This window comes from Acomys russatus, chromosome 28, assembly GCF_903995435.1.
Source record: "Acomys russatus chromosome 28, mAcoRus1.1, whole genome shotgun sequence".
In the NCBI taxonomy this organism is placed as follows: Eukaryota; Metazoa; Chordata; class Mammalia; order Rodentia; family Muridae; genus Acomys; species Acomys russatus.
In genome coordinates, this window is record NC_067164.1 from 42051953 (window position 1) to 42067959 (window position 16007).

A 16007-nucleotide genomic window follows, 5' to 3' on the forward strand; every position below is an offset into this window, starting at 1 on the left:
GTTACTCTCTGTTGTCGCTGTGGCAGAGCACCCTCACAAGGAGCAGCTTGGGGAAGAAACGGCTCATCTGGGATTTCTGTCCCTGGCGTGGGAGGCACAGCAGCAGCGCCTAACCCCAGCCTGCTAGTCAGGAAGCAGCTTGGCTATATTCCGCACACCGGAAGTGGCCAGACTCTGCGTACAGCCGCAGAGCCTGTGTCTGTCCTCTAAAGGTCCCATAACAGCCTCCGCACACAAGCTAGGGACCAGGTGTTCAAATACATGAGCCTGGGGGCAGGGGTGGGGTGGGGGCCGGATACAGAGGGTGGGGGGGGGAGGACAGACACAGGGCGAGGCAGGGGGGATGGACACATGGACAAGTCTCATATTCAAACCGCAATAGCTGGCTACTAGTTAGGCCCAGGGGAAAAGCCATAGGGACATCCCAGAGCATAGGCATAAGTACGGAAACACAGCACTGGCTGTGTAGTCTGATCATGTGATTGGCTGCTATGATAGGTCTGGCTGCAGAACCAGCAGTGCCGACTTCTAAGTTAGGTTTTACTTACTAAGCGAGACGCCAGTTCACTGTGTATTTGACTTAGTATAGTGTAACACGCGTGCTGTGATACAGATCACAGCATTGATCGTCTCGGTGGTCTATAGCATATCTGTGAAGTATGATAAAAATTTATTTTTCTTTCACTGGGTGTTTTATCTTTTACTTTGTGCATCTTTATTTAATATTATATTTTACTTTCACCTGAAAGGTGAATCTCTGGGGGAAACGCTTTTTGAGATACTTAGGTTTCTGTACATCTTCACGTCTTTGTGCTGGTTACAGAGCCGACCCCTGCACTCGGATGTCTTCTGTTGCTTTCAGTTGTTTCTGCCACCTCATGCCGTGCCAGCCACCTTCTGTCACGGCAACTGTGGGATAGTTAATTTACTAAGCAGAGAGATGGAAGGCTGGTGCTAGAGAGTGGGCCAGCGGTCACGAGCGCCTGGCGCAGGGCTGCTCCCCGGCACCACACCTTGTGGGTTTTCAGGTGTTGACTCTGTGCCTCTGGCAGACGGAGTGGACTGAGTGGTAGAGCGCTCCTGAGAGAACAAACCGTTCGCCTTGCAGCATATAGGAAGTCCTGGGTTGGATTCCCAGTGTCATGTAAGCCAGGCACAGCGTATGATCCTGTAATTCTAGCAGCCAGAGCAGAGACAGAGTCATGCATGAATGTCACCCTTAGCTTAGCTTTGTAACTAGTTTGAGGCCAGTGTAGTTACATGAGATCTTTTCCAAAAAAACAAAGCAAGCAATAACAAAACATGGGTAAGGGATGAGGCAGGGGGATGATAATCGATTTCAGGTGACGTAAGAACCTCCCACTTGTTTCTGCCCTGTCAGTGGTGTCTCCAAAAGAACCGGTTATTGCAGGCCTTTTACAGATGGACTGTGGGAGCCAGACAGTGTCCAAGGTACCACTCAGGAGACAAGGCACTGAGTGCTAGAAAAGTACTGCAGAGACTCCTCCTGCACAGTCAGTCACGAAGTACGCTCATCCTCAGTGTAGAGTGGTGACATATCTCAATATAACTATATTTTAAGGTATATTTATATTAGTACATATTTGAAAGTAGGAAATATAAATGATTAATTTTTTTTTTTTTACTTTATTTTGAATTTGCTGCGTAAACATTTTACCTGATTGACATAATTGAGGAGAAAATCTCTCGCAAGCATTAGAAAATGAAATTTGGGGATGTGTATGCTATTACAGGAGCTGCTTTTGCCTTCTCCTTTAAAGGTGACTATGATTTGGAGCCTGCGTCTGAGTTAGGAGAAGACCTGCTTCAGCTTTATGTGGGACGGTGCTGCCCTGACATCGATATCTGTGTGGATGGGAGGAGCTTCGGCGCTCACAGGTAAAGGACTGATGGCAGTGGAGCCCTGCGGTTGGCTCAGGAGACTGTGGCTCCTCTCCTAAGCAGACCCCAGGGCGCCACGGTGGCCGCTTGGCATCAGCTCCTGGCCCGGGAGAGTGGCCAGCACACAGGGCTTCGTGTGTGCAGGCTCACACATCAGAGGGTTCAGCTGGAGCAAGTCTGCTCAAATCCATGGGAACCTAAGACTTTATTAGAAAAAAATGTTCTCCCTAAAATAGATTTAAAGTTCACAGCAACAGAAAATGTAGCTAAATGCAGTTTTTAGTCTTATAGGCATTACAGAAATATTTATATTAATGTAATAATAAAATGTAATAAAATAATAATTTCTAGATGAATGGCATATATTTTATTCAGTGAAATTTGACTCAAATCCTGTAATTCAGAATAGAGGCTGGTTACGAATAGCATTGGTTTACGATCTGATGTTATGCTGCACTCTTTAAAAAACACTTCATACTTTAGACCAGACCGCTTAGGGTAGCCCAGGCTTTTTAGATTTTAAATTAAAGTCTGTTGTCTGTTTTCATCAGGCTCTTTTGATTTTTAAGTAGCTAAAATCTGCTTAAAAGTAGAAAAATGAACAAGAAATACAGATTAACTGTGGACTAGAATCAACTAGAAGACTGAGGGGCCCAGACAGTTCTTCCTTCCAAATTCTACATAGAAAGGTAGAAGTTGATATGAAGTTCCTCTGTGTGTTCCCAAAGAATACGAAGCAGCAGTGTGTATGTGTGTGTTGTGCATGCGTACATGTATGCATGTTAGAGTGCACATGCATTGTGGGTACTCTGTACATGTGTACACATGCATGCATGCAGTAGACACCTGGAGAGCTATGGCATCGTCTCGTGCACCTGCCCCTCCACAGGGCTCAGCAGGCAGTAGGAACGAGGCAAGACAAAGATGGTGTAAAGTGGCTGTAAGCCTAGGATATTTACCATCTGCCTCTTCACAGACTAAAGTTGCTATTCCCTACTTTTTATAATGATATATTTATATATACTTAATAAAATAATTAGAAGATTTCACATTATTTTAAAAGGTTATTAACATATTAGTATTAATTATTTTATTAGTGGTAGATTGTCAACACAAGAGACTTAAAATAACGTTAACTTAGGTGTGTGAGCAATAGAAAGGAAAGAGGTGAAATTCCTTCACTAACCTTTGAGGAGTTCGTGAAGGGGAGACTAAAAGCAAGAAGAGGCACGAGGTGTCTGAGACAAGCAAGGGGCACAGAGGTCCTTGCTGAGCCCTGCTGGCCTCCTCAGTTAGTGGCCACATTCAGCCGCGTGCACTGACCCAGCGGCCATTTTCTAGCACATCTTCCTCCTGTCTCACGTTTGTACCAAAAATCACTTGGGGTATTCCCAGCATGCACATCGCTTTTGGATCTGTCATTTTGATGATGTAAATATTAAATATTATATAATCCAACAATATGTAAAATATGAAAAAAAGAGTTAGCCTTCCAGTGACGTCTGAGGTGGATGCTTTGGAAAAACAATTAGGGAAGGACACCTGAAAATTCCTCCTGAACTCAGGCAAACAATATGAAAGTGTAAGGGGAGGTGCTGAGTTGTGGCCGAGTAGTGCACTCAAGATGAATTCACCAACGTTTTGATCCCTTTTTTCATATTAGAGAAACTTGAGCTAGAAACCACGATGTATAATGTATCATTCTTGAAAGGAAGAAGAGCCCTGGATGAGTGAGTCACTATCTTTAAAGAAAGGTTGTCCTTATGTGAGACAAGTGAGTGAGGGGCTGTGCATGGAGCCCAGAGCCCTCCACCGCTTCAGTTCAGGCAGAGTGCCTGCGGTGCCTGCAATTGCAGCTTGTTGTAAAATCCTGATTGTTTTGATTAACCCAACTGTGAATTTGGCCATACACATTGTATCAGCAGGCAGGGCATTCGTATACATTGTATCAGCCGGCAGGGCATTCGTACACATTGTATCAGCCGGCAGGGCATTCGAACACATTGTATCAGCAGGCAGGGCATTCGTACACATTGTATCAGCAGGCAGGGCATTCGTACACATTGTATCAGCAGGCAGGGCATTCGTACACATTGTATCAGCAGGCAGGGCATTTGTACACATTGTATCAGCAGGCAGGGCATTCGTACACATTGTATCAGCAGGCAGGGCATTCGTACACATTGTATCAGCCGGCAGGGCATTCGTACACGTTGTATCAGCTGGCAGGGCATTTGTACACATTGTATCAGCAGGCAGGGCATTCGTACACATTGTATCAGCAGGCAGGGCATTCGTACACGTTGTATCAGCCGGCAGGGCATTCGAACACGTTGTATCAGCAGGCAGGGCATTCGTACACCTTGTATCAGCAGGCAGGGCATTCGTACACATTGTATCAGCCGGCAGAGCTTTCATAGTACTTCACAACTTAACTTAAAAAGGCTAGAGCCATGGAGGCCACAATCAAAAGATGTTCTCTAAACTACTTGTCACAAAGTAGAATGCAAAATGGTGACATCTTCAGGTAGTGTTTACACTATTGTACATTTGACCCTCAATTGGTTACGTGGAGCTAAAGAAAGAGAGATCTACTCCTTCCCCCACCCCCCTAAAGCAAGAGCACTTAAAAGTCATCTCCTCTAGAACCCTTTCTGAGTAAGCCAGCCATTGTTCTGCCTGGATAGTGGATCTGGTTCAGCTAACGTCAGGAAGTGTAGAGTAGCATTGTACTAAAGCAACAGCAAGGGGGGAACTAGGGCATCTGGATAGAGCCGGAAGCAACGTTGTCAGCTGAAATTAAATTTAGTCAAAAGAAGAAAATAGTTTTTGACATGTTGGAAAATAAAAAGGATGCACCGGAGATGCCTAATATGCCATGCCATCCTAATTAAAAAGGAATCATTCCTGAAGTTTCCATTTCAAGGTCAAGGTAGTCACATAAGCCTCAGCCTCTCTCAGTGCTTTCTCTGGAAGGGCTAGCCTGCTGCAAGAGTTCCCTGGAGGGGCTAGCCTGCTGCGAGATTCCAGTCTTGTGACTTAGACACAGGACTAGAGTAGACAGCAGGGAATATGCACTGTGCCTGTGAGAAGCCTGAAGGCTGTTAAACTCCAGTGCCGATGGGACTTGGGTGAAGTGAGTGGACCCCAAGTACATAGGCTGCTGTGTTTGTGTGGGGAAGTGCCCATAAGGCCCTTGGGGAATGTTCAAGCGGTCACTCAACAGGAAAGCCTGTCTCTGGGATATTCAGAGGCTCCTCCTTAACCCCACTCTGCCCAGTCACTGGCAAGAATGACTCATGGGAAGGCAGCCTGGGGGGCAGTGTGATTTAGATTCCAGAGTGCTCTCATGAGGGGTGTAGGTGAGTTACACAAGTCAGCGTCCACAGGTTACGTTCTCACGACTGTCCACTGAAAGCCATGGCGTGCCCTGTGTGTGTGCGCACGTGCGCCATAGATGTGCAAGTAAGCCATCACCAGGGTGCCCTCCCCTTTCCCCTCTTCTCCGCTGGTCCAGCCCATCCTCTGCCAGACACCGTTCCTCATGTCTATTCCATGCTGCATTCACAGCACCTATAATAAAAGGCAATACAAAGTCAACATTTGGGATTAAATAATTGATTAATATTTTATTTGAGAAGACATAATAAAAATTCAAAATTAAGTCCTTCTTCTCTCTTTTCCTCAGGCCTACAGTACCACTTTTGCTGAACACAACTATCGTGAATTCTAAACTGGAGCTCTACTGAAAAGTCTTTCTTTCTTTCCTTTCTTTTTATAAATATTTTATTTATTTTTTTGCATATACATGCCAGAAGAGGGCATCAGATCACATTACAGATGGTTGTGAGTCACCATGTAGTTGCTGGCAATTGAACTCAGGTCTTTCTTTAAAAAGTTCATTGACAATTATTTTCCCTTCTTTCTCTTTTTGTAAAATTTATTTTCATTTTATGTGTTTGGCCTCCATGTATATATGTGTGCTGTATGTGTGCCTTGTGGGTCTGGGAACCTAATTTGGGGCCTCTGCAAAAGCAGCCAGTGCTCTCACCAGTGAGCTGTCTCTTCAGCCCTTCCTTTTCCTGTTGGCGTTTCAGCGCGTCGCTCCATGCATCCCTCGTCCTCACTTCTCCATCTGTAAACGGCTTGTGTCCCTGGTCTTGTAGATAGGCAGAGCTTTTAAGAGAAAAAATGGAAGTGATAACAAGAGCGCTGCAGTTGGTGGTTTATGTAACTGTTTGCTGGTTTTGTGTGTTGAGGCAGGGTCTCGGGAGGTAGGTAGCTCACGTTGATTTTGATCCTCCTGCCTCAGCTTTCCAAATAGAGCATTACAGGTGTGCGCCATCAAGTCTGGCTTTTGAGCTAATGTTTTAAACACACAAAATGTTTAGATATAACTATGTTTATAATTTTTAGCTACAGGAAGTATATCAGTGAATACACACAAGACAAATAGGTTGTGCTTAACGAGGTCGAAATAAAAGTTTTCCTAAAAGCTCCACTCGCACTGTAGTCAATGCTCACCTGTCGTCATCTCTTTCTTTAGGGCCATCTTAAGCGCCAGGTCTAATTACTTCGCGGCGATGCTGAGTGGCTGCTGGGCTGAAAGCTCCCAGGAGTGTGTTACTCTTCACGGGTAAGCAAGCAGGATGCTTTATGAGGCAGCGTGACCCTGTGTGACCACCGGTGACACTTACACAAAGCCATCGTCCTGTGTGGGCAGTGAAATGTCTTGTGTGGTAGAACTCCTCTGCAGTGGCGTGTTCTGAAACAAAAGGCAGTAGAAATCATGTAGCAGGAGAGGCCATGTGTGAGTCTGCTTGGGCTCTGTAACAACACAGGGGCCGAGTGGATGGGATAACGCAAGCCTGTGCTCTCACAGTTCCGGGGCCTGAAGGTTCAGGGTGTCAGCAAGGCTTCCCATAGCTGTGCACAGCTGCTCGCTGTGTCTGAGGTGTCTCTAGGAACACTAATATTATCCTACCTAGGCTCCATTTTCTGGCTTAATTTAAGCTCATCCAACCATATGCTGAAGGATGGAGCTTCAGCCTTTGACTTTGGGAGGATGCAGCCAGTTCATTATGGGATTATTTTTACTTTTTTATTTTTTATGTTTTGGTTTTCCAGATAGGGTTTCTCTGTGTAGCCTTGGCTGTCCTGGACTCGCTTTGTAGCCCAGGCTGGCCTCAAACTCACAGATCTGCCTGCCTCTGCTCCCGAGTGCCGCGGTTACAAGTGTGCACCACCACGCCTGGCTAGATTATAAATTATTTTAAAAGGCAGTCTTAAAACTTTATAATCCTGTGGGTAAGAGGAGCGAAAAGGTAGGTCTGTGGGTAACATTCTGTTAGCCCTGTTGAACTACAGCTGCAGAGGGACCCCGTGCCGTTCCCAGCAACCGCGTTGGACAGCCCACAGCTGTGTGTCGCTCCAGCTCTTGGGATCTGATGTCCCCTTCTGGACCTGATGGGCACCAGCACATATAGACACATAAATAAAAATGTAAAAATTATAAAACAACTTGAAAGATCTCTCAGGCTGGTGAGATCCCTTCCTTTGAGATGGATTTTAAAAGTCCTCTGAACGCAGGACACCAAAAATAGCCCTCACAGGTGTTACAGCCAGACCCCGAGTAGATGCCCTCCCAGGCTCTGGAGAGGTTGCCACACTGGGTCCCTCGTGGACATACAAGTTGGTACTCCCACTGGCCATGAGTAGGCGTGCCGCGTCCCTGCCTCCCTGAATCCTTGCCAGCAGGAACTCTCATTTCTTTTATTGATCTTGACCATTCTGACTGCAGACAAATCTCTGAGTCAAAATCTCAAAGTAGTTTTGACTTCCGTCTCCCTGATAACTAAGGAGGCTGAACATTTCTTTACACGTTTCTCAGCCGTTCGTCTTTTAAGGACTCTGCTTCGGTTCTTTTGTGAACTCTCTGCTTTGTCCTGCCTTGTATTTGTTCTTAAATGGGGTCACTTGTTTTGTTTGTTTGTTTGTTTGTTTGTTTTTATGTCCAGTGGCTATTTGTTTGTTTATATATTACAGGCATGTTAGGGTGTATACTTGGTAAAGATCTTCCCCATTCTGTCACTTTGTTCAAATGATGGTGTCCTTTGCCCTACCAAAGCGTCCCAGTTTCATGAGGGCTATTTATTAGTTCTTCATGGTTGTGCTATTGGTGGTTTGTTCAGAAAGTTTTTCCTGTGCTGATGAGGTAAAGGCTGTCCCTCACTTTCTCTTCTGTCAGAACCAGGGTTCAGGGCATCTGGCCGCATGTTGAGGTCCTTCATGTATGTGGAGCTGAGTTTTGTGAAGAGTAATAAATAAGGATTTATGCATTTTTCTGCATATGGCCATCCAGTCTGACCAGCACTATCTGTTGAAGATGCCGCCTTTTCTCCAGTGTGTGGTTTTGACTTCATTTTTAAAAACAAGGTATCCATAAGTGTGTGCATGTAGGTCTGCGTCTCCAGTTAGATTCTGTTCATCAGTGGCTGTTTTTATCCGAACCATGCTGCCTTTATTACGCTGCTGTGTAGTACAATTTGAGATTGAGGATGGCAAAACTACTGCAGAAGTTATTTTGTTATTCAGCTTTGTTGTAGCTGTCCCGGATCTTTTGTGTTTGTGTATGAAGTTTAGAATTTTTTTTTTTCAAATTCTGTGAAGAATTGTGTTGGAATTTTGATGGGGGGATTTATTGAGTCCGTAGATTGATTTTGGTAGGGTGGCTATTTTCACTGTATTTGTCCTACCAATCCATAAGTGTGGGAGATCTTTCCATCCTCTGATGTCTTCTTCCATTTCTTTCTTCAATGTCTAGAAGTTTCACTCTACGACTCTTTTATTTGTTTGGTTAGGGTTGTTCCAATATATTTAACCCTGCCCCGGGCTATTGTGAAAATTACTGTTTCCCTGATTTCTTTCTCAGTTTGTATATAGAAGGCTACTGATTTTTGTGTGTTAATCTTGTACCCTGGTGGGGGCTTTTAGGATCTTTAATGTACAAAATCATATTGTCTGCAAATAAGATACTTTGCCTCTCTCTTTCCTATTTGCACCCCTTAATCTCTTGCTGCTCTGGCTGGAACTACCAGCGTTACATTGAACAGATGAGGAGAGCACGGACAGAGTCTTCTACCTCCTGATTTTAGTAGAAATGCTCTGTGGTTTAATGATTCCTAGTTCAGTGTTCGTTCTACCACAGTCACTGAGGGAAGTGGGAGTTTCTCTGTTGGGCGATACTCTTGAGTGGTCCAGAATATTCTTTCCAGCTGTGCTAGTCAGTCACTTCCGGCCTTTGCCCTCAGAACCCCAAGCCTCCTAATAGGCACACTAGGAGCCTGGGTGTGATATTGGAATTAGAATTTAAAACCCTGTGCTGTTTTAACTGTTTCACAGTCTTCAAGAGACCTGTAAGTTTAGCTATAATAATAAAAGCAAGGAAGTTTTTAATTCATGCCTTCCTCAGTCACCCTTAGGAACTGCTGAGATAAAATATTCATATGCCTAAGCTTTTGACGATAAAGTGTGTTCATTAAGAAATCAGTGAGGAAGAGAAGTGACATCAGCTGCAGGCTACCCACTCTTCTAACCTCTAATCCTCTGCCCTTAATTTATGATGGAGTAATAGGCATTTCTTCTTGTTATGGTTCAACTGCTATTAATCTGTTTTAGTGGCTTGTTCATTGGAAAGTCAAGTAGACATAGCTAAATTAGTTTCATCTAAATAAGTGGCCTTACCCTGTGTCGGTCTCCTTTGCACCCAGTTTGTGTTTAGTGTGGGGATTCAGTGCACCCCCCGGCACTTTACCACTGAGCAGACTCCCGCCCGCTTCCTTATGTAGGTCAGGGTGCACTGTGCTCACCCACGGAGAAGGGACATGGCGTTTTCATGGTCGTTACTCAGATTTTATACACATGATAAGTTTCAAGAGTAGAGTCCTATAACTGGGGTTTCACTCGTGTCTTAAAGGTGGATGGAAAGTCTAAGGAAAGGAAGAGAAGAACGGAATTGAGGCACAGGGCAGCTCTTCCATGAAGGGGCCTCAAGGGGTTCCCTTTTCCAGTGAGTCAAAGTCATACAGAGGCGGCTTTGGCTGTGAGTGTGATTTTGGAATTTTTCATCTTCCTTCGCTTCAAGGGATTATATAATCATAATTCTCTCCTGCCTAAAGTCCTTCCATGTCTTCTCATCAGAATAAGAATTTAGCCCAGGCCCTGTGTTGTGACCTGTGAGGCCCAGGCCCTGTGTTGTGACCTGTGAGGCCCAGGCTCTGTGTTGTGACCTGTGAGGCCCAGGCCCCGTGTTGTGACCTGCGAGGCCCAGGCTCTGTGTTGTGACCTGCGAGGCCCAGGCCCCGTGTTGTGACCTGCGAGGCCCAGGCCCCATGTTGTGACCTGCGAGGCCCAGGCCCTGTGTTGTGACCTGCGAGGCCCAGGCTCTGTGTTGTGACCTGCGAGGCCCAGGCTCTGTGTTGTGACCTGCGAGGCCCAGGCCCCGTGTTGTGACCTGCGAGGCCCAGGCCCCGTGTTGTGACCTGCAAGGCCCAGGCCCCGTGTTGTGATCTGCGAGGCCCAGGTTCTGTGTTGTGACCTGCGAGGCCCAGGCCCCGTGTTGTGACCTGCGAGGCCCAGGCTCTGTGTTGTGATCTGCGAGGCCCAGGCCTGTGTTGTGACCTGCGAGGCCCAGGCTCTGTGTTGTGACCTGCGAGGCCCAGGCTCTGTGTTGTGACCTGCGAGGCCCAGGCCCCGTGTTGTGACCTGCGAGGCCCAGGCTCTGTGTTGTGATCTGCGAGGCCCAGGCCCTGTGTTGTGACCTGCGAGGCCCAGGCTCTGTGTTGTGACCTGCGAGGCCCAGGCTCTGTGTTGTGACCTGTGAGGCCCAGGCTCTGTGTTGTGACCTGCGAGGCCCGGGCTCTGTGTTGTGACCTACGAGGCCCAGGCCCTGTGTTGTGACCTGCGAGGCCCAGGCTCTGTGTTGTGACCTGCGAGGCCCAGGCTCTGTGTTGTGACCTGCGAGGCCCAGGCCCCGTGTTGTGATCTGCAAGGCCCAGGCCCTGTGTTGTGACCTGCGAGGCCCAGGCCCTGTGTTGTGACCTGCGAGGCCCAGGCCCTGTGTTGTGACCTGCGAGGCCGTGTCTGGCGTCTTCCCAGGCTTCGTCCTTGTTTTACGTCATTCCTGCCCTTTGTTGGTCTTTCATCCTGTAAGCTCATTTCTGTTTCAGACATTCTCACCTTCTGTCCCCTCTCCTGTAGGATTTTACATGGCCAACCTCTTCTCAAGCTTAAAATCGCAAGCTCTTCTGTTTACTGTAGCTATGCCCCAACTCCCTGGTTGCTTTCTTTCTATCACACTTTTCACTTCTGGTCTGTTGTCACGTGTGTGTGTGTGTGTGTGTGTGTGTGTGTGTGTGTGTCTGTGTTTAATTTGTTTGTGTTTATGTGTATGGATGTTTTGCCTGCCTCCAGTGTCCAAAGTCATAGAGGGCACTGGATCCCCCAGACTGGAACTGTAGAAGTTGGTGAGCTGCCATGCAGGTACTGAAGATTGAACCCTGGTTCTCCGGAAGAGCAGCCAGTGGCCTCAAGCGCTCTTCACCATCTCACCCCTCCCTTAGCCCAGCAGTTCTCAACTGTGGGTCACAAAAGACCATCAGAAACACAGATGTCACATCACAATTCATAACAGTGACAATTACAGTCATGAAGTAGCATCAAAGGTAATTTTATGGTTAGGGTCATCACAACATGAGGACTGTGTAAAGGGTTGCAGCGTTTGGAAGGCTGAGAACCACTGCCTTAGGCTGTAAGCCTCTAAGTCGAGAACAGAGGCCGCTATTTAATAAGTAATGCACATGAATTGACTGACAAGTGGAAAGATGGATAGGAGAATGAAGCCCCTCTGTTATCTCATCACCACACACACACAGGAACTTGAAACCTGAAACAGCAGAGTTCAGATGGTAGAGTGTAGTCAGTCTGCCCTTAGACCTTGGTGTTTTTGTCAGTTCTTACTTTTCATTTTAGCTGCATAGTGCTTTAAATCCACCCAGGTAACCTGGGCAGTTAGACTAATTTGCTCTTTTTCTCTGTGGAATCAATGAATCAGTGGCAGTAGAGAAGGAGAAACAGCAGGCAGTGTACACACAGAGTGTTGGTGTGTCAGGGGTTACAGCAGGCAGTGTACACGAGAGCGTTGGTGTGTCAAGGATTACAGCAGGCAGTCTACACACAGTGTTGGTGTGTCAGGGGTTACAGCAGGCAGTGTACACACAGAGCGTTGGTGTGTCAGGGGTTACAGCAGGCAGTGTACAAGAGAGCGTTGGTGTGTCAGGGATTACAGCAGGCAGTGTACACACAGAGTGTTGGTGTGTCAGGGATTACAGCAGGCAGTGTACACACAGAGTGTTGGTGTGCCAGGGGTTACAGCAGGCAGTGTACACACAGAGTGTTGGTGTGTCAGGGATTACAGCAGGCAGTGTACACACAGAGTGTTGGTGTGTCAGGGATTACAGCAGGCAGTGTACACACAGAGTGTTGGTGTGTCAGGGGTTACAGCAGGCAGTGTACACGAGAGCGTTGGTGTGTCAGGGATTACAGCAGGCAGTGTACACGAGAGTGTTGGTGTGTCAGGGATTACAGCAGGCAGTGTACACACAGAGTGTTGGTGTGTCAAGGATTACAGCAGGCAGTGTACACACAGAGTGTTGGTGTGTCAGGGGTTACAGCAGGCAGTGTACACACAGAGTGTTGGTGTGTCAGGGGTTACAGCAGGCAGTGTACACGCAGAGCGTTGGTGTGTCAGGGATTACAGCAGGCAGTGTACACACAGAGTGTTGGTGTGTCAGGGATTACAGCAGGCAGTGTACACACAGAGTGTTGGTGTGTCAGGGGTTACAGCAGGCAGTGTACACACAGAGTGTTGGTGTGTCAGGGGTTACAGCAGGCAGTGTACACACAGAGTGTTGGTGTGTCAGGGATTACAGCAGGCAGTGTACACACAGTGTTGGTGTGTCAGGGATTACAGCAGGCAGTGTACACACAGAGTGTTGGTGTGTCAGGAATTACAGCAGGCAGTGTACACACAGAGTGTTGGTGTGTCAGGGGTTACAGCAGGCAGTGTACACACAGAGTGTTGGTGTGTCAGGGATTACAGCAGGCAGTGTACACACAGAGTGTTGGTGTGTCAGGGATTACAGCAGGCAGTGTACACACAGAGTGTTGGTGTGTCAGGGGTTACAGCAGGCAGTGTACACACAGAGTGTTGGTGTGTCAGGGGTTACAGCAGGCAGTGTACACACAGAGTGTTGGTGTGTCAGGGGTTACAGCAGGCAGTGTACACGAGAGCGTTGGTGTGTCAGGGATTACAGCAGGCAGTGTACACGAGAGTGTTGGTGTGTCAGGGGTTACAGCAGGCAGTGTACACGAGAGCGTTGGTGTGTCAGGGGTTACAGCAGGCAGTGTACACACAGAGTGTTGGTGTGTCAGGGATTACAGCAGGCAGTGTACACACAGAGTGTTGGTGTGTCAGGGGTTACAGCAGGCAGTGTACACGAGAGCGTTGGTGTGTCAGGGGTTACAGCAGGCAGTGTACACACAGAGTGTTGGTGTGTCAGGGATTACAGCAGGCAGTGTACACACAGAGTGTTGGTGTGTCAGGGATTACAGCAGGCAGTGTACACACAGAGTGTTGGTGTGTCAGGGATTACAGCAGGCAGTGTACACACAGAGTGTTGGTGTGTCAGGGGTTACAGCAGGCAGTGTACACACAGAGTGTTGGTGTGTCAGGGGTTACAGCAGGCAGTGTACACACAGAGTGTTGGTGTGTCAGGGGTTACAGCAGGCAGTGTACACGAGAGCGTTGGTGTGTCAGGGATTACAGCAGGCAGTGTACACGAGAGTGTTGGTGTGTCAGGGGTTACAGCAGGCAGTGTACACACAGAGTGTTGGTGTGTCAGGGATTACAGCAGGCAGTGTACACACAGAGTGTTGGTGTGTCAGGGGTTACAGCAGGCAGTGTACACACAGAGTGTTGGTGTGTCAGGGGTTACAGCAGGCAGTGTACACGCAGAGTGTTGGTGTGTCAGGGGTTACAGCAGGCAGTGTACACGCAGAGTGTTGGTGTGTCAGGGATTACAGCAGGCAGTGTACACACAGAGTGTTGGTGTGTCAGGGGTTACAGCAGGCAGTGTACACGAGAGCGTTGGTGTGTCAGGGATTACAGCAGGCAGTGTACACGAGAGTGTTGGTGTGTCAGGGATTACAGCAGGCAGTGTACACACAGAGTGTTGGTGTGTCAAGGATTACAGCAGGCAGTGTACACACAGAGTGTTGGTGTGTCAGGGGTTACAGCAGGCAGTGTACACACAGAGTGTTGGTGTGTCAGGGGTTACAGCAGGCAGTGTACACGCAGAGCGTTGGTGTGTCAGGGATTACAGCAGGCAGTGTACACACAGAGTGTTGGTGTGTCAGGGATTACAGCAGGCAGTGTACACACAGAGTGTTGGTGTGTCAGGGGTTACAGCAGGCAGTGTACACACAGAGTGTTGGTGTGTCAGGGGTTACAGCAGGCAGTGTACACACAGAGTGTTGGTGTGTCAGGGATTACAGCAGGCAGTGTACACACAGTGTTGGTGTGTCAGGGATTACAGCAGGCAGTGTACACACAGAGTGTTGGTGTGTCAGGGGTTACAGCAGGCAGTGTACACACAGAGTGTTGGTGTGTCAGGGATTACAGCAGGCAGTGTACACACAGAGTGTTGGTGTGTCAGGGGTTACAAATGGCTCAAGTTAGAAAATGAGGAAGTTGATTTATGTCGGAACGGTGACTGAAGGCAGCTGGAGGTGTGTGGTGAGGAACCGTATAATAAGCCACGACATTTGGGTTATGTGGGCTTGTGGAACTCTGTGGGGCCCTATAAAAGATTTGCTGCATTTTGCAAAATCATTGTAATTGCAGATTGCAGTGTAGGAAATGGAATGTAGGTAGATTTCAGGCAGGAAACCTGTGATGAGAGGACACTGTCTTGTAGATGGGGAAAATAAAAGGCTAACACAGGGTAGTAAGATGGAGTCCATATGTCAAAGCTTAAGAAATTATTCAAATTGTAAATGGCAGGTCAGTGAGGGAAGGGGCTGTCTTGGAGATACCAGGACAAGAAAACTCATTAAAACAAGCATTTGTTAACAGTTTGCAGAGGGCTTGCTTAGCAGTTGCAGAGGGCGAGTCTGTGCTGTTGTGGTGGGAGCCTGGTGGCAGGAAGGCTGGCGTGCTGCAGCTACATTTGATTCACAAGCAGGAAGCAGAGAGGGAAGAGAGAGAAGAAAGCGGCCAAGCCTGGGCTGCGGTTTTGGAATCTCAGTGTCCACCTCAGTGGCTTCTTTCCAACAAAACCACACCTCCTAATTTCCCCTCAACAGTCCACCAACTGGGAGCCAGACATTCAAGTACATGAGGCCATGGGCCTCCTTTCCCGTTCAGACCACCGCAGGTCTCACCTGGGCATCTAGGTGGATATCAGGGGCAGCTCTGGTAGTAGGGAGGGGGTAAGTCATAGCATACTCCCTTTCAGTTCATAATAAAATAAAGAAATCATCAGATGGAGTGAGAAAAGCAGGACTGTGTGTGTGTTGTAGTGTCCCGCTGAGCTATTCCACCGTGGACTTTGCTACCAGAGCTGAAGCTGACTGGGTTACTGTTTGCCTCTGAGTCAGCCTACCCTGTTGTCTCTGTCACCTGCTCCTGCTGGATGAGCAAAACAGAAGAGAGCCCCACCCCCCAGCAATAAAAACTTGCCCAACCAGTGTTCAATTCCTGGAGCCTGTAGAATGGTGAGAGATGACCCCACCTATAGGGTTGCCCTCTGCCCTCAAAAACACACGCCCTGGCATGTGCGGCCCATAAGGCTGCCCTCTGATGGCATGTGTGCCCATGCACACACATCATGCATACACTCGATAAGGATAATGTTTTCAATGAAAGAAAAAGTCAGATCGTTGCTTGTCTTAGGTTCTCCCTAATCAATTGTTGTCTAGCAAGCAGATAAATTGATCCATTCGCAGCAGAGTATATATTGCCAAAGATGGCTGGTAACCATGCCACC

General features: G+C 47.7%; 1 protein-coding gene across 1 annotated transcript in view; it reads left to right on the forward strand.

Moving 5' to 3' along the window:
- The window catches only part of Btbd8 (BTB domain containing 8), a 62613-nt gene that overhangs the window by 14649 nt on the left and 31957 nt on the right, over positions 1-16007 (forward strand). The window contains exons 4-5 of the mRNA XM_051170565.1: positions 1782-1899; positions 6449-6538. Of these exons, the coding sequence (XP_051026522.1) occupies positions 1782-1899; positions 6449-6538 (208 nt within the window). The remainder of the gene's footprint in view (positions 1-1781; positions 1900-6448; positions 6539-16007) is intronic.